The 25,370-nt window shown below is 50.3% G+C and overlaps 1 protein-coding gene across 1 annotated transcript in view; it reads left to right on the top strand.

The window, feature by feature from the left end:
• Window positions 1–19,321: 19,321 nt before the first annotated feature.
• The window catches only part of RADIL (Rap associating with DIL domain), a 64,101-nt gene continuing 58,052 nt past the window's right edge, over window positions 19,322–25,370 (top strand). Inside the window, exon 1 of the mRNA XM_054993621.1 lies at window positions 19,322–19,871. Within this exon, the coding sequence (XP_054849596.1) occupies window positions 19,322–19,871 (550 nt within the window). The remainder of the gene's footprint in view (window positions 19,872–25,370) is intronic.

Raw genomic sequence — 25,370 nt, 5'->3', positions numbered from 1 at the left:
TATAGGGGAAAATGTGGTGCCCTCCGCAAGTCTGTGTGGGTTTTCTACTGCATAACGTGGCCTGGCAGCTGGCACTGCACAAATAGGCCATAGTTCTCCTGGGTAGAGGCTACAAGGGAGCGGAAAGGAGGGAAAGTTGAAGATGGGGGGGGGGGGCACAGGTGATGGGAAGGTTGACGGGTGGGTAGAAAGGAGAGAAGGAAACAGGAAAAGAGGCTTTGAGGTTAGGGGGGCTTTTAGGGAAGGGAAAGAGGTAATTGTGGGGAGGGGGAAATGAGATTCCTCCCACAAGTCTTTGTGGGTCCTCCACTTTTACTATCCCATTTTTGGATTGCTGCAATGTGAAATTCGCCTCAGAAGTATGTGTGTGTGTACGGGGGAGGGGGAACACAAGAGAAGAAAAATTACGGCCCTGTTTCACTCAGCCAGGCATTGGCTTTGGATCTTCAGCTGCAAGTCACTTTGACGCAAGTTCTGTCTATAAGAGAATGTGTTCTCAGGACGCCTTTTGAATGAATAACCATGACGAAATTCCTGTCCTTGTCTCCCTCAAAATTTGGACCAAACAGATATAATGTTCAGGTAGGTTTAAACTCCAGAGTCTCTCACTGTGACATTTTAAAAAAGTGTTACAATGCAAAAGGCCAAAGCACTGAGGTGGCCTAGTTTTCAGGCAGTTGCAAGCTGGCTTATCCCAGTCTCACTTTATAGAAAAGCTAGAAACAGAGCCTGTTTTTTTAAAAAATGGCCCCTAGAAAATGGAGCGCAGGAACACTGTGCTTCCCGCTGTGGCAGTGGCCTCCAGAGGAACGGGCCGCCTCGCCTGGCCTTCCCACCATGCGGTGCCCTCTGGAGGCCATATTGGCAATGGCTCAGTTTTTAATCTGGTGCTCCTGTGCAGGCGCAGCAGGATAAAAAGTGAGTCGTCACCAATACGGCTTGCCTTTTATATAGAAAGATAAGGGCATTCTGTAGACTCCTCACTGCCACTTCACAAATTTACAGGCATAATACCCTGCAGTGTGTAAAGGCATGACTTGAATACTATCCATTCACTGTGACATTATTTATTTATTTAATTTATGTTATTTATACTCTGCCTTGCTCCGTGATACTCAAGGGGAGTTTCACAGTGTAACGAGGGCTTTTATTCTGGGAAAAGAGGTGGTAGAACTCAGTGGGCTGTCCTTGGAGAAAATGGTCACATGGTCGGTGGCCCCGCCCCCTGATCTCCAGACAGAGGGGAGTTTAAATTGCCAAGCGGCGCGGAGGGCACTCTAAACTCCCCTCTGTCTGGAGATCAGGGGGCGGGGCCACCAGCCATGTGACCATTTTCAAGAGGTTCCGGAACTCCGTTCCACTGCATTCCAGCTGAAAAAAAGGCCTGAGTGTAATTAAATACAATCATCAGGTCCCAGTAAGGGCTGCCAACTCCAGCTTGGGAAATTCCTGGATATTTGGGGCTTGTGCTGACAGCCTGAGGAAGGCAGAGTGTGGGCAGGGGAGGAAGCTCAGCAGGGACATGGAGTCACTTCAAGACTTCCTTTTCCCCTAGACTCATCGGGCCAAGCTAGAAGTGATGACTGACACTTGAATGGCAAGTGAACAGACTCACATGTATTCCTCCCTGTTCAATTGTACTCCACTCGATCACATAGTGGAGCACAAGTGAACAGGGAGGAATACATGTGAGTCTGTTCACTTGCCATTCATGTGTCAGTCATCACTTCTAGCTTGGCCCTGAGAGTCTCTCTACACAAAGCATCATACACAGGGACACTCAAGTGACTTACATTCTGTGTAGTCTTATATTCAAGGGTGCTCTGTCTCCCTAGCAGCACGTGTACCCACAGTGGGAGAACAAGTGTCAGATCTTTCAGCTGAGCGTCCTTGCGGAAGATGTCTTGTGTAGAGAGAGACAAGCTGCCATTCATCCAGGCAACTGATCTCTGTAGCCTGGAAAGCAGTTGCAATACTGGGGGAAGTCCAGGCCCCGCCTGGAGGTTGGGATCCATAACGTCGCTATAATCCACCAAATGTCCAGATGGGGGCATAATGTTTGAATACGGCCTCCAAGGCCTGAACTGCAATTAATATCTCAGACAGGAAATAACAAACCATGCAATGTAGGCATGTGAGCCTTAGCTATTAGGGGGCTGCACCCCTTAAAGCAGGGGTCCCCATTCTTTGAATACTTTGGGAATTTTGAGAAAAGGGATTAGTTGCCACCACAAAATGGCTGTCATGGTGGCCAATGACAAATTGGCTGGCCACAGCAGCCAGGGTCAAACAGAAAATGGCTGCCATTAGATGCTGTGACCGGCACTATTGTATTCATCGTACGGATCACGTTGATTCAACTGCCCATAGCCTTTTTAGTTGCCCTCTTTACAATTTATTTCGCAATCAATATTTTACTCCCTGGACTGAATGGCTACAGAATAGTTCTGAACAACAGAAATTAAAGATCTTGCTGTCAGGCAAGATAAAAAAATGTACATGTGATCTAGCCATATTTATCCACGGATTTATAAACTACTTATAAAATACTTGACGTATGGCTTGTACGCTGTTAAGAGACAGGGAAAGGAAAGGAAAGATGCTGTGACCAGTCACAAAAAGTCAAGAAGCTGCGTGCCAAACATCATCTTGCCAAGGAGGCAGCTGCTTCCAAATGGGCGTTCCTTGCAGCGTGGCATCTTCCGCAGCACCTCCTGCTCCCAAGAAGCCAGCGTGCTGCTGTCGAGGTTCGTATCAGGCTAGCTGTGGTGAAAGTTCAATTCTCCACCTTGCTACAAAGCTTGCCAGGAGAACTTGGGTCAGCCTCCCTCTCTTAAGGTTGTGAGAATAAAACAGAAAAGGGGAGAACTGTGCAGGCCACCCTTAGCTCCAGGAAGAGTGGGCTAAAAAATGTAGCAAATAAATAAGAATCGGTCCTTTACTTTAGGGAAGAGATGCACTGGGGGGTGCCAAGAAAACACCTCATTGGGCTCCACATCCAGTATCTCGGCCCTAAAGAGACAAGCTGAAGCCTAAAATATGCCAAGTTTTAGAGGCTCTATAGCAGCCCCAGAAAATGGCAGTTGAGTCATTGTTAGGCATTTAGAGCCCTACAGAAGGAGGCCTTGCGCTTAACCATAAGTTAAGGACCATTGACTTCAGCACTATGTTGCCTTACATATTGCCTGTTGTCTTAAATATGTGCTCCTGTGCTTCATGTTGTCTAGTAATGACAGCCCTAGAATTGCTTATGTTCTGCTTCAGCATTTCTTCAACTCTGTATTGGATTCTTGAAAATGGCATGTCTTTGTGAACTTGTGTTTATTTACCCTATGGCATTCTTTATGGAAATTTTCTTGATATTGACGGTACTAATCGCACACTGTGTAATCCGCCTTGAGTCTCCATGAGAAAGGTGAACTATGAATGAATGAATGAATGTCGCTGAGTTTTATGAGCTGGAATTGTTTTATCTATTTTACTACCTTGTTTTTATACTCTGATGTGGTCTGCTCTGAGCCTGCTTGCAAGGAGAGGGGAATATAAGTGAATAAATAAATAAATAAATAAATGAATGCGTCTCGCCATGTGTCTGTATCTCGCGGCATGGGAAGAGAAGGTGCGCTCTCCTCCCCCCCGGAGACGTCCACCCCCCCGGGAAATATTGGCCTAATCAGATCCCTGCGAGTTTCCTGCGTGCAGACACGCGTAACGTGTGAGTCGGCATGCCAGTCGCCGGCGAGCCGGCTGTGCCCTTGCGCTTGCGGACCGCGCGCGCCGCCAGGTGGCGCCTCGGAGCCGACTTCGCGCCCGCCTCCGTTCGGCGACCATCTCCGCCCCGGTTGCCGGGACGTGCCGGAGAGGCAGGGAGAGCGCTGGGCTCGGCCGGCCTCGGGGCTCTGGGCTGGCCGCGGCTCCCCGGCGCTGCGAGCCGCGCTCGGCCCGGAGAGGAGCTGCCGCGGCGCAAAGGCGCGGGCGATGCCCCGGGCGCCGCTGGAGACGCCGCGGGGAAGGTGAGCGGGAACTTGTTACACTTTGGCCCCGGGTTGGCAGGTGGGGAAGCGGCGGCGGCGGAGAGACGGGCGCCCCGGCAGACGCCTCCCTTCGGAAGCGCAGGGCAAGGGCGCGCGGGAAGGTGCCTTGGGGCCGGGCGCGGGGAGGCAAGAGAGGTGGGCAAAGTTCAGCCAGGCGCGGGCACCGCTGGCGGGTGGCACCCGAACGCATCGGGCCCAAAGGAGAAGAGGCAGAAGAGGCCGGTGGGAGACGGGTCGTGTGGCCGGGACGTGTGGACGGGGGGCGGGCGTCACTTGCACTGAATGCCTGAGAGCACTCGGCGCGGATTAAAACCGCTTCGCTGATGCAGAAGGGACTTTTGTGCCAGGGGCGGTGTGGTGGGAGGGGAGTACAGTCTTGCGCATTCTTTCTTGTGAATTCAAGATTTCCTTACCCGGGAGTGATCGGGAGTAGGGAGCCAGGGCTTGCGAAGGCACCAACTGCCCCAAAGTGGCCGAGGTGCTAAACCGTGACACTTGGAGAGGGCAGCCGTGCCTTTGTATGTTCGTGGCGTGTTTTAAAAAAATCTCAAGGACACCTTGACGGTGTGACAGAATCTGATGCAGCTCTAGAGGCCAATGATGAACTCTTAAGTGTACACAGCGGCAAATGTGGGCTAAATGTGGGAACTCAAAGAATGTTTTGCTGGTTTTCTGTATTTTCTTGCACCTCCGTGTGGCCGGTACATACCTCAAGTGGCGCAGAACATGGTCTTCAAATAACTGGCATCGCTAAGCATATTTGGTGATGCACGGGAGGTAAAATGAGTTCGTTGAACTCAAAGCGTCTTGCATCACCGCGTGGTCAATGCATGCTTTATAGTGCCAAACAGGAGCTTAAAATGACCTGTTATTGTTCAGTACCATGTGTTCGACCTTTGTGGTCAACACAAACGGAATCTACGTGTGGGACTGCATCATTGGAAAGGATCCACGTGTGCAGGAATTCTTTCAAAGCACACTTGTGCTTGCACATGAACCCTTCTCTGTGGTGACTGGGGCTCGTTCTCACATTACTAGGGTGTTGTGGTTGCCTTTGTGGTAATGCCTGTGTGCAAGCAGTCATGTGGGATGCGCCTGTGTCACTGTAACACCTCACACACCAGGTGACACATAATGTTAGTTCCCCATACTTTTCCTGTATGTGGATGGAAAAACTTAAAATGAAGCTATGGGCTAGGTTGGAGAACACAAATGAAACCAGAATCCAGTCCAAAGAGGGAACAGTCTTCTCAGGCTTCCCCGTTGTTGTTGAAATGGCAAAGTAAGATGAATCTGAAACTGAAAGAAAGGATAACTGTTTTCTGTACTAAGGTAGCTGCTCCTGGTCCCTGCTGAGTCCAAGAATCAAGATGGGTACCCATGTTAGTCTGTCCATTGCAGTAGAAAGAGCAAGAGACCAGTAGCACCTATGAGACTAACACAATTGGTGGTAGGGTATGAGCTTTCGTGAGTCACAGACTAACAAAACAAAAGTAACACAGACTAACACAGCTCAGCTGTGACTCACGGAAGCTCATACCCTTCCACCAGTTTTGTGAGTCTTATAGGTGCTACTGGACTCCTGCCCAAGTCCAAGAATGATAGTGCCCATTTATTTTATTCACTTCATTTATACCCCACTGTTTTCCCTGATGGGGACCCAAAGCAGCTTATGTCGTCCTCCTCTCCTCCTCCATTTTATCCTCACAAGAACCCTGTGAGGTAAGTTAGCCTGACAATATGTTACTGGCCCAAGGTCACCCAGCAAGCTTCTGTGGCAAAGCGGGGATTACAGACGGATTCCAACTTTGGTAGCTTCTCCCTGGGATTTCCCTTTCATAACGGCCACCAGCAATTAAAGGGCACTGCTGCAGCCAGGGAAGAGGCAGAAGCGCTTGTGTGTAAGGTGCGGCAGTCTGATAGGCAGGTCTAGTAACCAAGAGAGACAGGAACACAGGCCCAGGCACCCGGAGACGGGCTGGCAGATGCAGGCCTGGACTGGAACCGCCTGACCTTGGGGCTGGCCTGACACTGAGACGGGCTGGCAGGGAGATGAGCACCCAGCAAGCAACAGATGGGAGGCCCCACATTCCGCTGAGAGATGGTGAGCCGGACTGAGGTTGAAAATACTGAAACTGAGGCAGACTCTAGGGGTGGGGGGAGGCCTGGCACCCAGACGGAACGCTGCGGCGTCTCAGGGTGGCAGAAGTGTGTGCACAATGGAGCAAAAGGGGACGCCGCCAAACCCAGAGAGAGCGTCTGCTTGTAGACAAAACTGTCAGACAATATGCACACAAGAGACATAGGCTGGGGGGAAAGAGCGACACAGGAGCTGTATGAAGGCTGCGGTATTTATTTTCCGTGCCCTCAGAAAGAGCGCGTGAGTTGAGGCTTGTCGGTTGCCGTTGGCGACCCAACCTGGCCTAGCTGCAGCTGGTAAACCTGCTCTCGATTGTCCTGGATAACAAATGACAACCGTTCTACGCTTCAGGGGACCTGATCTAGAGCAGTAAGGGTGAGCTAGATGCTTGGGGCTGGACAGGGGTCCTCCCAAAAACATACTTCTAGGCGGCTCATGATGCAACAAGAGAAGAGAGAGAGGGCCGTGGAGGAAAAAGCCGTAAATGAAACTTTGCTTTTGCGGAAATAATAATAATAATAATAATACTATAATAATAATAATATTTGATTTATATATCGCCCTTCAGGGCAACTTAACATCCACTCAGAGCAGTTTACAAAGTATGTTATTATCATCCCCACAACAAACACCCTGTGAGACGGAATGGGGCTGAGAGAGTTCTGAGAGGGCTGTGACTCACCCACGGTCACCAGCTGGCTTCAAGTGAAGGAGTGGGGAATGTAAACCGGTCCTCCAGATTAGAGTCCTGCTGCTCTTAACCACTACACCAAACTGGCTCTCCGTTTGTAGGAATGTGCAACATTCTTGAGCCTCCTGCAACTGGGCAGATATTCAACAGGTGATGTTTTCTTCAGCCCCACAGCCATCACAGCCAAGTTTTCCTTTCCTACCGCCCAGATCCAATCCAAATCGCATCAGTTTATCCAGCAGCAAGTCCCCCCATCTGGGATTTTACCCCCTAGTTTTTCCCCCCACTCAGTGTCTCTGGTTGCCTTTGTCCTTGAGGCGAACATCCACTTGCCATACTGTTGTCAAAGGCACAAGAGCCTTGCTGGGCCAGGTTGAAGAGGCGGAAACTCACACAGTGGCTGTTCTGCAGGTTTCCCCACTTCCAGTTGTAGAATTTGGCTGAGAGAGGCTAAGGAGAATCAGGAAACATACATTTCATAAATAAACAGCTTTTTTTTCTGATGCAAAATAGTAAGGAGTCCAGTAGCACCTTTAAGACTAACCAACTTTATTGTAGCATAAGCTTTCGAGGACCACCAGTTTCTTTGTCAGATGCATCATCAGCTTTCGAGAACCACAGCTCTCTTTGACAGTTGAGAGCTGTGGTTCGTCAGTTGACGAAGAGAGCTGTGGTTCTCGAAAGCTGACGATGCATCTGACGAAGAAACTGGTGGTCCTCGAAAGCTTATGCTACAATAAAGTTGGTTAGTCTTAAAGGTGCTACTGGACTCCTTACTATTTTGCAACTACATTCTAACACAGCTAACTCCTCTGGATTTTTTCTAATTGTAATCACTTGTACTGAGTAATGGAACCTTTTTTTCACATTTTTTCCAAGTCCTGAAGGGGGAATTGGTGAAAATTGGTGCAACCTTATATATGGATACTTGAACCTTTTTTAAAAAACAAAACAAAAAGCACTGTAAAAAAAATGGAAGGACCCTTCTCTCCCCACTCCTCACCCCTGTCCTGTCAAATCCACTTTCTGATTCTGTCCCATCTCCAGGCAGTGTTCCACAGCCTCTGTAGGTCTTTGCTTCTTTTAAACTAAAATTTCCTTTTTTTAAGCCAAAGAATATCAGTGGTGCTGACCAGCCTGCATGCTGGGGTCAAAGCCTGGGACTGTGTCTCATCATCTCAGCATGGAGTGCCCAAATGCAGGCTGTAGAACACAGTGGGACTTACTCCTGAGTAACTATTCATAGAATCCAGTGACACCATGTGGAGGTAGCAGGGTGAGATGACAAATGCTTATTGAATTCTGCCCTTTGCATTTGAAGCGTGCGTTACCATCGAGAAGGAAGAGGCCTAAAACCAAAATTTCCGAGTTCTTACTGCCCTGCTGGGGATTGCTGCATTCACATGTCTCTGCATTCACATGGTCTCTGGCTGCTGTACTGCTGTGCTATACAGATCAGGGCTTTTTTTCAGCGGGAATGCGGTGGAATGGAGTTCCGGAACCACTTGAAAATGGTCACATGGCTGGTGACCATCCTGACTGTCACCAGTTTAGAATCAGGTCCCAGGCTGAGCAATAGTTATGCCGCTATGGTGCTGTCTGAAGACAAGTTTCCAGTGGCAGTGAGCATAAGATCCACCATGCACCAGCCCGTTTCTCATTCACAGTTTATAGTTTTCCTAGCCATATGCAGGGCTTTTTTTCAGCTGGAACGCAGGGGAACGGAGTTCTGGAACCTCTTGAAAATGGTCACATGGCTGGTGACCATCCTGACTGTCACCAGTTTAGAATCAGGTCCCAGGCTGAGCAATAGTTATGCCGCTATGGTGCTGTCTGAAGACAAGTTTCCAGTGGCAGTGAGCATAAGATCCACCATGCACCAGCCCGTTTCTCATTCACAGTTTATAGTTTTCCTAGCCATATGCAGGGCTTTTTTTCAGCTGGAACGCGGGGGAACGGAGTTCTGGAACCTCTTGAAAATGGTCACATGGCTGGTGGCCCCGCCCCCTGATCTCCAGACAGAGGGGAGGTTAGATTGCCCTCCACGCCGCCGAGCGGGCCACCAGCCATGTGACCATTTTCTCCGAGGGCAACCGACTGAGTTCCACCACCTCTTTCCCCAGAAAAAAAGCCCTGATACCGATCATCTGCACTGGATTAGCCAGCCCAGTGGTGGAGTGCTATAACGGAACAACACCTTAATATCTAGTGATTCCTGGAGGCAGGATTGAATTGAAGGGGCAGACGGGCATATTTATCCTTCCCCCCTTGCCCTGCTAGAAATCAACCCCCCTGTAAGAGTTCTCCAATAGGGTAAAACAGTTTGGGGGTGAGAGTACGTGTTGATTTTCAGTGGGGAAAAGAGCGTGAGAGTGAAGTGTTTCAATAGCTCTTCTCATCCCACCAAGCTGCAGTTTTAAAATGGGGAAAAGTCAAAAGAATGATAGAGCTTCCCCATAAGGTGTGAAAATGTCTTGGGGAAATACTTGTGCTAAATTTGGTCGCTGGAGTCATTTCTCCCAGCACATGGTGTCTCGTTGGTTAAATCCAAAGGACACGGCAGGTAGCCGCTGTGGGCGTCTCCATCTCCAGAGCACTATGTGATCAGCTAATTACTACCGGAAACGTTGTTGCTATAATAAAACCCTCATTAGGCAGCCCGTGGAGACCTCTGTGTTTGGAAGAGCCAGAATAAAGCGAGTCCCACGCTTCGTTTTATTTGTTTTCATGCAGGAGAATGGAATTGTGCGGTAACTGTCAACTCGCACCAGAGCTGGAAAACCATTCAAAATTCCTAGACCCTGGCAAGAAAGTTTTAGTAGCCCACATTAAATTCCAGCCATCAGCTATGCATATAAAAAAAATATTTCCAAATATCTAGGTACCTGCATCCAATTTCAAGGAATTCAGGGGACTGGATTTTTTCCAGGCTGCTTTCCAAGGTACATGGGATCGGGCATAATTCCTACTTTTCCCCATCCCCTGTACCTTAAACAGCACTTGCTTTCCAGCACCTGAGTAAGCAAAAGTGTTACCATGTCTCTGTGCATACCTCTGCTTTTATCTCCATTCAGGAAAGGCGTTGCTGTTAAGAGCCAAAATAAGTCTCACTTGTCCCCCCTCCATCGCTCCTGCAGTTTGCCCTGCAGGAAAAAACTTACAACAGAAGTTGTGCTAACAGAGCATGCAGGTGAGATGCCATATGATAAAATTGAAACCATTGAACATATGATGATAGAGTGTCCCACTCGGGTTGCCAGGTCCAGCTTGGGAAATTGCTGGAGATTTTGGGGGTGGAGCCTGGAGAGGGCAGGGCTTGGGGAGGGACCTCAGTGGGGTATAATGCCATAGAGTTCACCCTTCAGAGCAGCCATTTTCTCCAGGGGAACTGATCTCTGTTGCCTGGAGATCAGTTGTAATTCCAGGAGATATCCAGCTACCACCTGGAGGCTGGCAACCCTATGTCCCACATTTAATGAACTGAGGGCTAGCTTAATCATCCCTCTACTTAAAAATATGGAACTACCTAATATGAGAGCCCAGGCGACATGTTTACTATCAGACACAAGTGATTCCGTTACTCTTTCTGTGGCAAAATATATAGGGGCAATAATGAACCATCAGAGAGATGATGTCAAGTAAGGTTCTTCCCATTTTAATTTCTGTTTAATGCAATAGTTGTATGAGCAGTGATAGATAGATAGATAGATAGATAGATAGATAGATAGATAGATAGATAGATAGATAGATAGATAGATAGATAGATAGATAGATAGATAGATAGATAGATAGCCTGTCAACGCTGCTCCCCTCCCCTCCCCTCCAAAGGGCGGCCAGTGGGGCGCAAAGCCCCCTCGATCGTGGTGCCCTGACAGACACACCTGGCCCAAGAGAAGTCCTGCCCCTCCAGGAGGGGATGGACACCAAAAGTGAAGACAGGGTGGCCGGCCTCCTCGCCACTTCTAGCAAGAGCTGAGATGGCTGTTGCAGCGCTACTCACTTGTATAGCCGGACCGCCCCTGCCTCCAATATCAGGCATGCATCCCTCCCCCGGGAATGTGCAGTTTGCCATGATGCATGCCTACAAGTCCGGTGGGGAGGGGTTGCTTCCCCTCAATAGGGGGCACAGGTTGCCACAGGAGTGGGCAAAAGCTACCGGCCCCAGGCAGCCTCATTGGTGGGGGGGGGCCTCCCAGTAGCAGGCCCCAAGCTGCATCCCCCAGCTGCCTCAACAGCCCCTCAATTAATGATAGGCCTTCACAGGCAACAGCCAGCAAATCCTCCAGGCACCCAACAGTCACCACCACAGATGCTTCCAGCCCCGGCATTCACTCATGTCTCCAGGCCACAGCACTCATTCGGGGCTCCAGATGCTCCCCCTGAGTCACTTCCCACATGGTAGTGAGGGTGGGAGGGATGCGCTGGACTGTCCGAGAGCCCCACTCATGTGCACCTGGCAGGGGCTCTGAGTCCCCCACATTTCCCTGGTCTGCAGAGGCTATGGCCCCTGCCCTATAATCCCCCCTCCCCATTCCCAGCAGGTGTTGCCTTGGCCCCCTCCGAGGAAGTCGAGTCCAGCCACTGCACCAGACCCCTCGTGTCCACCGGAAGTGTTTAAATAGCCCGTCTGCCATGATGGCCTGTCTCAATGAGATCAGGCCTCAGAGTTGTTCCATCGCACCAGCAGTGAAAGTCAGGGTGACAGCACCTGGGGGGACAAATCCATGCACTCAGGGTGGACCCCCAACTCCAGGGTCTGCCACCCATAGGCCATTCCAGGACACCTGTGGCCAATCGTTCTCCTTCTCCCTGCTTTCCCTCCAGTTCCTGGGCACCAGCTGTGTCCCCATCGTCTCCCATGTCCATTTCCTCCTGGCTTGCTTCCTTGGAATGGGGAGGGGGCACAGCTGGCACTGGGATCCCATCAGAGCACCCTGCTATCCTGGACAAGGCCCCCACGTTCCCCCCACCTGCCTCCAGCACTGCTGCCTCTGGTCCACTCCCCGGCCTCTTTGCAATCCCTCGACTTCCTCGCCCTTGTTCCCCAATGGCTCGGGGATGGGGTCCTCACTGAGTGACTCGTCTGCACGAGAGAAGCAGGATAGGGAACAGCTGGCAAGGGAAGTCTGGCCAATGCTCACCCCCCCCCAGCAAGCACCATGCAACACGGGTCACTCACTCACTGGCCAAGACCTTGATGCCCCGGGTGGGATCATTGCACGCATGGCCGCCTCTTCCCTGGGCAAGCCCTCCGCTATTGCACACTCATACAGGATGCCCCTCACTGTGAGGGAAAACACTCGCTTCCATGCCAGCCTGAAGGCGTAATTCCAGTGCTTCATAGTAGACATGAGCCCCGTGGCGCAGAGGGGTAAGCTGCAATACTGCAGCCCAAGCTCTGCTCACAACCTGGGTTCAGGTAGCCGGCTCTAGGTTGACTCAGCCTGCCATCCTTCCAAGGTTGGTCAAATGAGTACCCAGTTTCCTGGGGGTAAAGTGTACATGACTGGGGAAGGCAATGCCAAACCACCCCGTAACAAAAGTCTGCCAAGAAAACGTCGTGATGCGACGCCCCCCCCCCCATGGATCAGTAATGACTCGGTGCTTGCACAGGGGACTACTGTGACCTTTTTACCTATAGTAGACATCTTTGTCTGGTGAGCATGGCCCAGAGGAGACACCTCTCAGCTGCCATGTGCCAGAAGGCCTTGTGGAGAGATGCAGCAGAGGTACCCCCAGCAGTGGCGAAGGCCACGTTGGCATGCTTCACCACTAGGCCATACGGTAGCATCTTCTCGGTCCAGTTCACCTGCTGATGGCCGCCCTCACTGCCAGAGCCCTCCAAGGCCGTGGTGCCCCCACACAGAGGAGTGCAAAGGCAAGACCAGTGAGCATGGGAGATGACTGGTGCTAGGAATGTTCTCTGCCCTCTCGCTGCCACATGCAGCATATTTGCAGGGCAACCACTTGGGAGCTCTTGGCTGTGGGCCCAGCAGGAGGGAGTTGGTGACGGTACCGCCCACAAGGTGGGCTGTGGGAGAGACACCCCCCCCCTGGTTGCCACTGTCCTCCTGCAGTCTTGTTGCCTGCTGCCCTAGGCTGATGTCTGCTTCTGCCGTCGCCCCTGCCCTCCCCGGTTCTGCCTCTTCCACCTCCTGCCAGCTCTGTATGTTTGGGTGGCATGCTGGTTCAGGGAGAGGCACACAGTGCCGGGCAACAGTGTGAGCACATCAGCCCTCTCCTGATGCTGGACACCACCTGCCTGGACCCGTTCCACCTGGACAGGACTGCAGTCCAAGCCCTCTATGAGGAGCTTGGGCCGGTCCTCCAAGGCAAGCAGGCAAGGAGCTCACTGTTGTTTGACGCAGACTTGACTGGACTGCCCAACATGCAGAGGATGTCTGGACAACGTGCTCGGGAGGGGGCCTGGGCCAGCGCTGCCCAGCCGCTTTACAACAGTGAGCTCGATAGACCGAAGGCCTGACTCTGTATAAGCTTTGTGTTTACCTTCTGAATTCCTGCATGGGTACGCCTGAATTGCCCGTGGTAGCCAGAGTTGGCAGGATTCACTGAACGTGTGAAAAGAGCTTGGGGCGGGGGGAGAGGTCAGACTCCCTCCTCTCTGTGCCAAAACGCCTCCAGAATTGTGCCAACCCACCCTGCTGCTATTAAAAAGCGGGGGGGGGGGGGGGTCATTCCCAATACTCCAGATGTCACATCTATTCCGGCTCTCTCATTTCTGCCTCATTAAAATTAGAAGGGAGAATCTTCTGATTCATTTCTTGCTAATAGCAATATACCAGAAAAGCCTAAGCAAATGCGTGCAAGTTTTTAAACATTTACCCTTGACAATTAAAACCAGGCCCTGCCAAAATCTTCAGTGGATCTTCCCATTTAAAGCTTGCAGCTCTAATGGAAACCAGTCCGAATTGGGTTCTGAGTAGCTGAAAATGCCATCGACTGTTGATAATGACGCTTTTAAACCTCTTGCTGCTGAATTAACTGTTAGTTTAATGTGCTGCACTATGCATTTAGCACCCCGGGCTCTGTTTGGTGGTTCTCTTGATGATCATGGTTTGTGGAGGAGGGCCTGAAGCGTAGGGGCAGAGCACCTGCTTTGCACACAGGAGGCCTTGGATGTGATTTCTGACATATCCACCTAAAGGACCTTGAGCACAAGGTGTCGGGAAAGACGTTTCTCCACCCGAGACCCTGGAGAGCCACTGCCAGTCGTAAGAAGAGCCCTGCTGGACCAGGCCCATGGCCCATCTATTCGAGCATCTCGTCTAACACTAGGGTTGCCAGGTCCCCCTATCCCCAGGTGGGAGGCCTGGTACTTACCTTTCAGAGGCTGCCTTGCTCGCGTGCAAAGCTCCTGGCCTGCGTGATGACATCACTTCTGGGAAGTGATGTCACCACGCAGGTCACATACTGTCCCTGGCAGCACTCCCACACCCCATAGGGAACAGAATTGGGCCAATGCAGAGCACAGGAGCACTGCCAGGGAGGCATGATGAACCCTGGAGGCATGATGAGCCCTGGAGTGCTCCTGCACTCTGCAGCAGCCAGATTCTGGCTGACTCAAGCTACTGAGGGGCATGGGAGCACTGCTGTGCTCCTCAGCGGCCCAATTCAAGCCAACATGTGCCTGATTTGGGCCCAATTCGTGCCAAATCAGGCTGCTCTGGTGCAAGGGAGCCCTGCTGCACTGTGCAGCAGCTCAATTCGGGCTGAATAGGGCCACTGCAGTGCACAGGAGCGAGCCCGAAGAGGCCGCCATTCCTCACCCCCCCAGCCAGGTAAATGGGTTGGGGTGGTGGAGGGTGGGAGTGGGGGATCCCCCAGCAGAGGACTGGCAATCCTATTTCACACAGTGGCCAACCAGCTCCTCTAGAGGCCAGCAACAGGGCATGGAGACTTGAGGCCTTCCCCTGACATTCCCTCCTGTATACGAGGTTCAGTGCTTTGCCTTTCCGATCTAAAGAGGCAGCACTCTGCTGAAATGGTCTTACTCAACATTAGACAGCTTTGTATAGACACCTAACAGTCAAACAGTAAAGAGTCCAGTAGCACCTTTAAGACTAACCAATTCTATTGTGGCATAAACTTTCGAGAACCACAGCTCTCTTTGTCAGATGCATCGTCAGATGCATCTGACAAAGAGAGCTGTGGTTCTCGAAAGCTTATGCTACAATAAAGTTGGTTAGTCTTAAAGGTGCTACTGGACTCTTTATTATTTTGCAATTACAGACGGACACAGCTAACTCCTCTGGATCTAACGGTTAAATAGGAGCGATTCACCAAGATAGCCCCAAGGATTTTCCATCAAAGACCTCATGGCAGACCCAGCTGATGAATTCACCACTATTCCTCCCCTCACTCAGCTTTCCATTTGTACCACCCTTGGCTCAAAAGCGCACCAGCCTGCGGGAAGTCAGTTGTTACCCGTGCGTAGGGAGAGGTCTTTTTGTTTTAGATTTTTCCACATGCAGCCAGCTCGATGTCCAAGGCAGGGGGAAGATTCTTCTGTGCGATTCTTGATGATCCTCTGGACAGAGCAGAGGGGTTGGTGTTCGGTGACGTCGCAGTTGAACTTGGCTAGGGAGAAGGGAAAGGCTTCGCTGAAGTCAAGCTTTTGGAGCCACGATTTTTCCCATTTCCTTTGCAGTTTGGCATTCTAATCTCTTCCACATTGTGGTGCCAGAGCAGCTCTTTCCTCTTTCCCTCTCCCTCCCACACCATCTCCTCTGTCTTTTTTCCTATGACATTACGATGGTCTAACTGTTTTCCATATGCATCTGGGATGGTACGTCTTTGAATAGAGATCTGAAAGGCATAACACTGAACTTGCTGTGCAGCGATTGCAAATGCATCTGCCCTCCCCAACTGCAAATGTGCATGTGCTCACTTCCTCTCCTTTTTTCCTAACATGTGTCACCCAGACTTGTCTGAAACTAGAACGCACATGGAGATTCCCTGCGGGAGCCTGCATCCTCTGATTTTCCAAAAACATATGCCAAAATCCTCCGTGCGGTCTTACTTTCTTTTTGTGCAGTCGATAATTTAGAGAACGCTTTTAAATTTACAGTCTTGCTTCTTCGTTTCAACAGTCTCTGTAACAGTTTAAATTTTAAAACATCTGCAGGGTTTCTGCCGCATTGTATTCATCCCCAAGTCCTGCTCTCACTCCTAGTCAGCCACCCTGAATTAGGTAAGATAGTAAAGTGCCATGTAATTTTGGACATGTCAATCTGGACTGAATTGGAACTTCGTTCCCCGCTGTCTCCAGAATAGTCTAAGCAGCCCCCCCAAAATGCTAACACAATTAAGGTTTCTCCTTCCTGCTGTAGCAGTCTGGAACATTCCTTGGGTGTCCTTTGCAGAAGATACGTTCCATGTGGAAGATACCTGGCGTGGACAAACATGATCTGGAAATGAAGGAAAGAAGTCATTGCAACAAGAAGAAGCCCGAAGGGACCAGAGTAAATGTGTGCTCAAAGTGGGATGGGAGCCAGCGTGACTTGGAATCAAAAAAGCATTAAGGTTTTATTTCTAGGTTAGAAGGTGCCCTTGCTTGTGAGCTGCGTAGGCACTTCAGGGAGCGGGCTTGGGATTTTTCCAGCTCCGAAGTAGGAAACTCTTTCTGGTAGTGTAAGACCGGGAGGTCCCCAAAGCCATCACAAGAAGCATCCTTATGACAGCTGGGAAGGTGGCCTGGGAGATTTTCATGGGCTGATGGTATTGTATGTGGCTGACCCAGAAATAATCGGAGCTTGGAAGGAGACGTTTGCTGCGCAGATGCAACTTGTCCCTTCCATTCTGTTCAGATCCAAGCCAGCGTCTTCTCTGCATTGTGGTCCAGCACTCGAACCAGGGCTTTTTTTCTGGGAAAAGAGGTGGTGGAACTCAGAGGGTTGCCCTTGGAGAAAATGGTCACATGGCTGGTGGCCCCGCCCCCTGATCTCCAGACAGAGGGGAGTTTAGAAGGCAATCTCAACTCCCCTCTGTCTGGAGATCAGGGGGTGGGGCCACCGGCCATGTGACCATTTTCAAGAGGTTCCGGAACTCCGTTCCACCACGTTCCAGCTGAAAAAAAGCCCTGACTCTAACCATTATACTGCACTGGCTCTAACGAGAGATGCTGGGGATTGAATGTGGGGGCCCCTTCACATAGAGGATGTGCTTCAGCACATTACGCAGCACTGTTTGCCCAGGCGAGGCATTCCTAACAGAGGAAAAATAATTTCGTAGAATGGACTGAGAATAGCACAATGTTTCGTAAGACTATTGCGAAATACCAATAGCTGCTTTTTGGCTCTGAAATTGTTATAGGGACAATGTCCTTCAATCCATTCATTGCGTCATGCAATCCGCTTGCTGGGCTGTGAGCTCCAACAAAACTGCCATTTTTTAAAAATGCATTTTTGAAGGATCTGCTGCTAGTGTGCATAATAATAATAAATAATAATAACATTCTATTTATATACTGCTCTTCAGAACAATCACCCTGTGAGGCGGGTGGGGCTGAGAGAGCTGTGATTGACCTAAGGTGACCCAACTGGCTTCAAGTGGAGGAGTGAGGGAATCAAACCCACTTCTCCAGATTAGAGCCCCGCTGCTCTTAACCACTACGCCAGACTGTTTTCAAGGGCCCCAAACTGCTTGTTCCTTTTTTGCTCGCTTGCAAAAGTGGCAGGATGACATCGTGAGACTGCTCAGGGAGGGGAAGGATTCCTCCACTGCTCTGGTTTGTGGCTTGCTGCTAATTGTGGTACGCTTCCTGGTGTTCAGCTTGTGTTTCCTGTCTGTGGCTTGCTTGGTTTGCTGTCCACCGTCCTGTCCTTGACACCAGTGAGGTCATAATTCTAGGCACCATCTCTTCCTGTCATGTAACCAGGGCTTCTTTTCTGGGAAAAGAGGTGGTGGAACTCAGTGGGTTGCCCTCAGAGAAAATGGTCACATGGCCGGTGGCCCCGCCCCCTGATCTCCGGACAGAGGGGAGTTGAGATTGCCCTCCGCACTGCTGAGCGGCACGGAGGGCAATCTCAACTCCCCTCTGTCTGGAGATCGGGGGCGGGGCCACCAGCCATGTGACCATTTTCAAGAGGTTCTGGAACTCCGTTCCACTGCGTTCCCGCTGAAAAAAAGCCCTGCATGAAACTCTGATGTCACATGCTCGCTCAGTGGATCCCAGATCTGGAAAAGTTGAAGACCATTGGGCATGACGAATCAATGGTCTTGCTTAACGTATGGTAACTTTATGTATTCAGCTAAGAGTCTCTTAATGTTCAAGGATAATGCAATGTGGAACCCAGGGATTACTTGCATGTGAGAACTGGTCAGTAGATGTAATAGGTGTGGCACGTCTCTTCAGTTTAGAGGACAGCCAGAAAAACCATGACAATCCCGTTTCTCCTGACCTCAGATTTTCTAATTTCCTTTCAGTTGTGTTTGCAAGCTTTAGGGTTCTCATTTTGGTTTTTCTCTCTGCAGCCAGAAATAACAGAAATGGGTGTATCTTCTTTTGTAAAAATAGATGTTGGTGTAATTGCACATCACCACAAGCTGTGGCTTCAAGCAGGACAGAGTCATAATGAAGCATCAAGTATTGGCGAAGAGCTGACAGTCACTCGTAGATTTCATTAACCTCCCGGCTGGCTCTGGGGAAAGGGTGCCCATTACGTCTGTGAATGATCGCCTTGGCATCCCTAAGGATGAAATGATTGATTGGATAAAAGACAAAACTGTTTTTTAGAAAGGCAGAGAGAAATCTGTTTGCACTAAATGCCCCCTACCCATTTAAATGCCATGATAACTCTTGTGTGTATATGCGCTATACTCTATAATGAGTTGAAAAAATTCTGTGCCAGGAAAAGACCAATTCTATAACTGGTATAAGGCAATGGTAATTAAAGAGGATCACTCCTGTTCATCTCTTGCCTTGTCTATGGGATTTCCATAAGGCAGCTGCAACTTGATGGCACTTTACACACACACATGAAAGATCTGCATAATTCTGTGTTTTACATCGTTTATTTTGATTCTGTAAATTATGGGGCAGGGTAAGGAATGAGGGAGGGGCACAGGGGCTTCCCCTTTGGCCCCTGGAAATTGTATTCGACTTCCCTGGAACAAGATAAGATAGTAAAGGGAGCTCAAGTGTGCACAAAGTCCCAGATTCAGTTCCTGGCTCTCCAGTCTAAAGATGGTATTTAAAGGGCTTTCGAGTGCTCTTAATAAATAAATATATCTAGCAAAGCTAGAGGAGACTTGAGAGTTGGTAGCAGAGAGAGTAGCTAGACATACCAGTGGTTTGACAGAATGTTTTGTAGGATCGCTCACAGGTTCCGTGAGTCCCTAGATGGTGTTGATGGTGTCCCTTGGTTATTCCTCTTCAGGCCCTCAGAAATGCTGACTCCATGTCCCCTCCTCCTTCTTGCTTTCCAGCCACCACTCATGACGTCCTCACGTGCTCTGTTTTATGGCTCACCTCCAGCCATGTCCCCACCTTCTAAGAACAAATTCAAGCGTCAGAGCCGGATATTTTCTCAGGTCTTGTATCGGACGCTGAGCTACAAGGATCGTAGCTCAGTAGCTGCCTACCCAGTGGAGAGCAAGGATGATCCAGCTGAACTCTCCACCCAGATCTCTGCCCCGGGGGTCCTCAAGGTGTTTGGCTGCCACATCTGTGCAGGCACCCACTACAAGAGCGTCCTGGCGACCGCGAGTTCCAGTGCTCGAGAGCTGGTGAAGGAAGCGCTGGAGCGTTATGGGCTAAACAAGGTGAATGCTGGCCATTATGTCCTCTGTGATGTCATCGGACGGTTTGTAGGTCTGGAGAAGCAGTGGCAGATGGACGGCTTGAGGGTTCTCCGGGACAATGAGAAACCTCTTTTGATCCAAGACCTCTGGAAACCTCGGGAAGGGTTCTCCCGGCGGTTTGAACTCCGGAAGCGATCTGAGGTGGAGGAGCTAGCAGCGAGGGACAAGGACACCATCACAGCAGGTAAGAAGCGCGAGGACTTTTTCTTCTCCAGAATCAATGGGTGGAATTTAGGACGAGCCCCAGGCATGGCCTTTCTGTTCATTTTAAGAGGCGGGTCTATCCTCGCTAGTTGTTATTATCTTGGGGGGCGGGCGGGGGGAGTCTCACCTTTGACTTGTGTTAGGTACTTTGCTTTTTGCATTCAACTTGTTCTAGTTTAACAGAAAACAACAGAAATATTAAGAAAATTATGATTCACACTTTTTAATTTTATTTTATTCAGAACATTTTTGTTTTGAGTTTGTGTACTACTTTGGATTATAAGAGATTGATAATGGTGACCTAATATTGTTGGAGGAAGTCCTACTTCTTCTTGAGTTACAGTTTTACCTCTGCTCTCATGCAGGGTGTCCCCGCTACTGGATGAGGGATACCAAGCAGGATCGGCCTGAGAGCAGGTGAAAATGCCACGTGGCACGGCATCTCCCCACCCTACAAATTAACACGGGGCACAATTGGCCTTGCCTGTGCACAGTTCCTGCTCTTTTATTTGGTGCTTGAGCAGGAGAACATCCCAGCAGATTGTAACCGCCGGGTTCACTTTGGTTCAACTTCCCACAGGCAGGAACTGAGGTTCAAGGATGGCAGGTATCCCAGGTGGGCAAGATGGCAAGAGAGTGGGCACCTGACCAGCAAGCCCAAGTCTGGCACTCTGGAAGCACAGAGGGAAGACTCTTCGTGGCCTTCCTCAGAGATGAGATGCTGAAGCTGATGGGAGGTAGCCGACCTTTTGTATCAGATGGTGGTCTTCTGGTGCCACTTGTCAGGTCAGGAGGATTCTGGGAGGCACTGGGATTTCCCAGCCAGAACAGCCTGGTGTTGGTAGTGCTGACTGGCACGCACTCTGCACTGTCAACGGCACTCCAAATCTGCCTCCTCGCATTTCCTCATGGTTGCGTTGCCTCCAAATCACCACCTTGGGGTCAGGTAGCGATTTTCCCCAAGCCAGTTCGGCTAGAGATTCTGATGGTGTTTTGGCGTCTTCTGGTCGTGGGTCACTGGGAGTGCGGAGGGAGAGGTAGTTGTGAATTTTCTGCATTGTGCAGGAGGTTGGACTAGATGACCCTGGAGGTACCTTCCAACCCTATGATTCTTCTAGAGTCTGAAAATTATCATTGAGATGTTGGAGATGTTTTTCTCAGCATTTGAGGGCCAAACTGCACATTATGATTGAGATCTATGACTGTAGCCGGTTTGGTGTAGTGGTTAAGAGCAGCAGAACTCTAATCTGGAGAGGTGGGTTTGAAGCCAGCTGGGTGACCTTGGGTCAGTCACAGCTCTTCCAGAGCTCTCTCAGCCCCACCCACCTCTCAGTGTGATTGTCATGAGGATAATAACATACTTTGTAAACCACTCTGAGGGGTGTTATGTTGTTCTGAAGGGCAGTATATAAATGGAATGTTATTATTGTTATTGTTATTATTTGGCGGAGAATTTGATTCCCCAGTCCTTCACTTGAAGCCAACTGGATGACCTTGGGTCAGTCACAGCTTCTCAGAGCTCTCTCAGCACCCCCACCCCCCAACCTCACAGGGTGGTTGTCACGAGGATAATATTAACAAGACCAGAGGTTCTTTTTATTCCCACAACAGTCCTGTGAGGTAGGTTAGACTGAGTGAAAATTATTCACTGAACATGTGCCAGTGAGCTTATTGGGCGTCTGAGCCTGGGTTGCCCCAAATCTATTTGAGTACAGTATACCACTCTGAATTACAGTGTTCCCTAGATTTTTGGTAATTATGTACACATTTTTATTACTCAAAACTGGAAGAACACTTCATTCTTACACTGGAAGATTTGCGTTCAGAGCAGGGGTGGCGCTAGGGTTTGCCGCGCTCGCGGCTGGCCGGCCAAACGCCCCCCCCTGCGCGCACGAGCACGCGCGCACCTGCCTGCGTGATGACGTCATGCGTGATGTCATCACGGGAGCGCACGCGCCACCGCCGGCCCGATTGCTGCGGCGGGCGGCCTCCGAGCTCTCCCGCTCGGTTGCCTCCGCCGCAGCAGATGCCTGCCCACGGTGGCTGCGCCCGGCCGGGGGCTTGTGCTGGCGGTGGCGGCGGCGCGGGGTGGGAGGAATAGGAGGCTTCTGCTTTGGGGGGGCGCGCTCTCGCCCCCCGCGCCTCTTCCAGCGCTCCCTCCGGCACCCCGCGCCTGCGGCCACCGCCTACCTGGCCTCAATAGGCGCGCCGCCCCTGGTTCAGAGTGGATCAAAGCAAGTATCACCTACCCTCGTCAGAGTCTACCAGCTGTGCCTCTGTGTGAATCATTGTTCTGAGTATGCTTTCTTTAATAGTGCTGTATCAGAAATGACTGTATGATCCAATCACCCCAGAGCATAGACAGTGCTGAGTAACCCAGCAGAGGCTGATTGGAAGGAAGGGCAGAGCAGTGAGTTATGCAGAGACACGACAGATATCTGCCTCTTACAGCAGTAATTGTGTTGCAATTCTCCATTAGAAGTAATTGATCAGTGCAGTCACACTTATGCAAAAAATCCAGAATTCACTTGCCTTTGATGGAATCTGAGCAGTAACTCATAAAGAGATGCAACAGGCAACCCCCTGCATGGGTACGAGCTTGGGTGGCAAAGGAAGCTTTTTGGCAAGCTTTTGATGTGGGCCGCGAGAAAGCAATGTGTGATGGCATAGGAATGAAAACTCAGACCTGATCTTGCTTTCACTGGACACTGATAAAGAACAGCCCAAGGATCACTCATGATCAAGCACAGCAAGGAGCCTTCCTGGGATCTGGTAGGATCAAGCTGCCTTTCTCATTCTGTGTTTGAGCAGCTCGCTGTGATAGAACATCAGCATGGAGACCAAAGATGCTCACAACTCAAGTCTCATCTCTGCAGGCATTGCTTTGTGAACATTTGTTGATGTATACAGGAAGCCAAATCATGGTGCGTGACAACCTCTGCGCATAAATGGCTGCTCGTCAGTTAGGAGTCAAAGCAATAGAAACGGACTGTGACGCACTGCCTGAATGGCTGGGCGTGCAGTGGCATCGCTTCAGACCGTGGCATCTGCATGGGGCAAACCCCTGCATATTGTTCACACCGGGAGTGGAAAACTGGTTCTGTTTTAGACCAGAAGTGTCAGTAAGGAAGACTGTGATGGTGTGATGCCCGTCTTTTTCTGCCTCTTCTAAGAATTTGCACATGGAGCATTTCCATGCATTTCCCCCACGGCTGTCCACGCCCAAAGGTCACCAAGAGGTCCCCAGTCTCTGAACAAACGACATCTTTCCGTATCCAGGATGAAACATCACCTGCTTGTTTTCTGTTGCGAAGTATCTTGAACTTCCCTCCTGGCTCCTTCAGTCATGAAAATGATCAATGTATTTTCAGGAAATGAAGTCAGAACAAATATGATTCCTGTGAGTTTTTATTTCTTCAGCAAGCCGAGTCCCCCCAAAGTGACAGCTCAAACAATTTTCTTTAAAAAAGGGAGGGGGGGATGTTCCCAAAAGGCGAAAATCAGGAGAACATCAGAATAGATTTCTGAGGGACAGGTTTTATTCAGTGGAGGGGGAACTGCTCCCCCAACCCCCTCTCAGGCTGCTTTGAGCTCCTTGCTAGAAGGGGAACACAGAAAAGGTTGATGAGCGAGAGTTTCCTGGGGGTGGGGGGTGGGGTCAGGGCTACAAAAAGAGGGGTGGGATACTTCCCCCTCCAAATTGCACCCCCCCCCCAGTTGTTGCTTTTTTCTTCTTCCCCTTGGTTCCTGTTGCCCTCTACTGCCTCTAACGTGGGAGCTGGCTGCGTTCCTTGTGGAGAGGTGAGTGGCAAGCAGCGACAGCATGCAGCGAGGGTCGGGTCCACTGTTCCCAGCGCAGCAGTAGAGGCAGGAGTTGATAATAATGTTGCCTGGCTGTGTGTGGGGGCAGCTGGGCAGGAGGAGGGACCTATTGCAGGTGAATTGCTTGGAGTCTGGGCAGCTGAAGACCTTGGAATTCAGTGCTCTGTGCATACATGAACTAACAAATATATTGTGTTCAATACATTTATTGTTTGGAAAATGAATACCACTTTCACACGAGGAGGACAGGATGGAGGTTAAAATTAGGCATGGTGGAGAAAGTACAGAGAACTCCTCCCCCCATCATCGTTACATTTTGGGGTCAGCCGCTGACGGGTAGTGGATTCAGGGCAGAATAATAATAACATTCGATTTACATACCGCCCTTCAGGACAACTTAAGGCTCACTCAGTGCGGTTTACAAAGTATGTTGTTATTATCCCCACAACAATCGCCCTGTGAGGTGGGTGGGGCTGAGAGGGCTCTGAGAGAGCTGTGACTGACCCAAGGTCACCCAGGTGGCTTCAAGCGGAAGAGTGGGGAATCAAACCTGGCGCTCCAGATTAGAGTCCTGCTGCTCTTAAGTGACTGACACAAGGTCTCCCAGCTGGCTTCAAGCGGAGGAGTGGGGAATCAAACCCGGCGCTCCAGATTAGATTTCTGCCACTCTTAACCACTACACCAAACTGGAACTCCTCCTCCATGTTATTTGTGGAATTTCCCTGCTGCGAGATGAGCTTTCACTTAGGTGGCTTTAAAAGGAGATCAGACAAGCTCGTGGACAATAGATCCAGTGACAGCTGTTAGCTAAGATGGCTAAATAGAACCTCCATGTTCAGAAGCAGTGTACCTCTGAATACTAGTTGCTGGCAGGCAGTAAAGGGGAAAGGGTTTGGCCTTGATGCTTTGTTTGTAGGCCCTTGTGGGGGGCAGCTGTCTGGAAACGGTGAGAGGCAGGGTGCTGGCCTGGATGGATCATTGGTCCAAGTCAGCAGATGGTGGTTTTATGTGCTCACTGCAGAAGCTCTTAATGATAAACAGCAGTTTCATTATGGAGGTCGGCTGCTCACGGGGAGAGGTGTGTCAGTTTGTGCAAGGAAGCCTGCTTCTGCTCCTTCCACAGAGAACAAAATGGTCCCGAAGAATCTGAACAGTCATCTGTGCCTCGTCTAAGGCAAAACTCGTATTAATTCTTAACAGCTCAAAGTTAGAGGGAACGTGTCTCTTTGTTGTGAATCACACTGTGCATGGAACTGCATGTGTGAAGTGTGACAATGTGTTACTTTTAATATCATGCTGTAGGATTCTAGCGCTGCATTGCGGCAGCCAGTCTCTGGAAGGTTCCAGAGGGGTCACCATGTCTGTTGTTGCAAAACAAAAAGTCCAGCAGCACCTGAAAAACTAACAACATTTATTCCAGTGGGAGCTTTCGTGAGTCGGAGCTCGCTTCATCAGATGCAGGGGGAAGAAAATCCTTGGAAGGATCTGTTTTGCCAACAGAGCCTCGGTGGGGAGGCTGAAAAGATACTTTCACTCAGGGGATTCCATCGCTGGAGGCTCCTCAGTTCTTTGAAGGGTGGACAAATTAATCTCCTTCTCTCTGTATGGGGGGCTCTGCCTGCCAGTGGGTGGCAGGAGGGGAGAAAGGAGCTGAGGA

The sequence above is a fragment of the Eublepharis macularius genome, chromosome 12, assembly GCF_028583425.1.
Source record: "Eublepharis macularius isolate TG4126 chromosome 12, MPM_Emac_v1.0, whole genome shotgun sequence".
In the NCBI taxonomy this organism is placed as follows: domain Eukaryota; kingdom Metazoa; phylum Chordata; class Lepidosauria; order Squamata; family Eublepharidae; genus Eublepharis; species Eublepharis macularius.
Note: the sequence above shows the minus strand (reverse complement) of the source record. Positions and strands in the feature narration are given on the sequence as shown.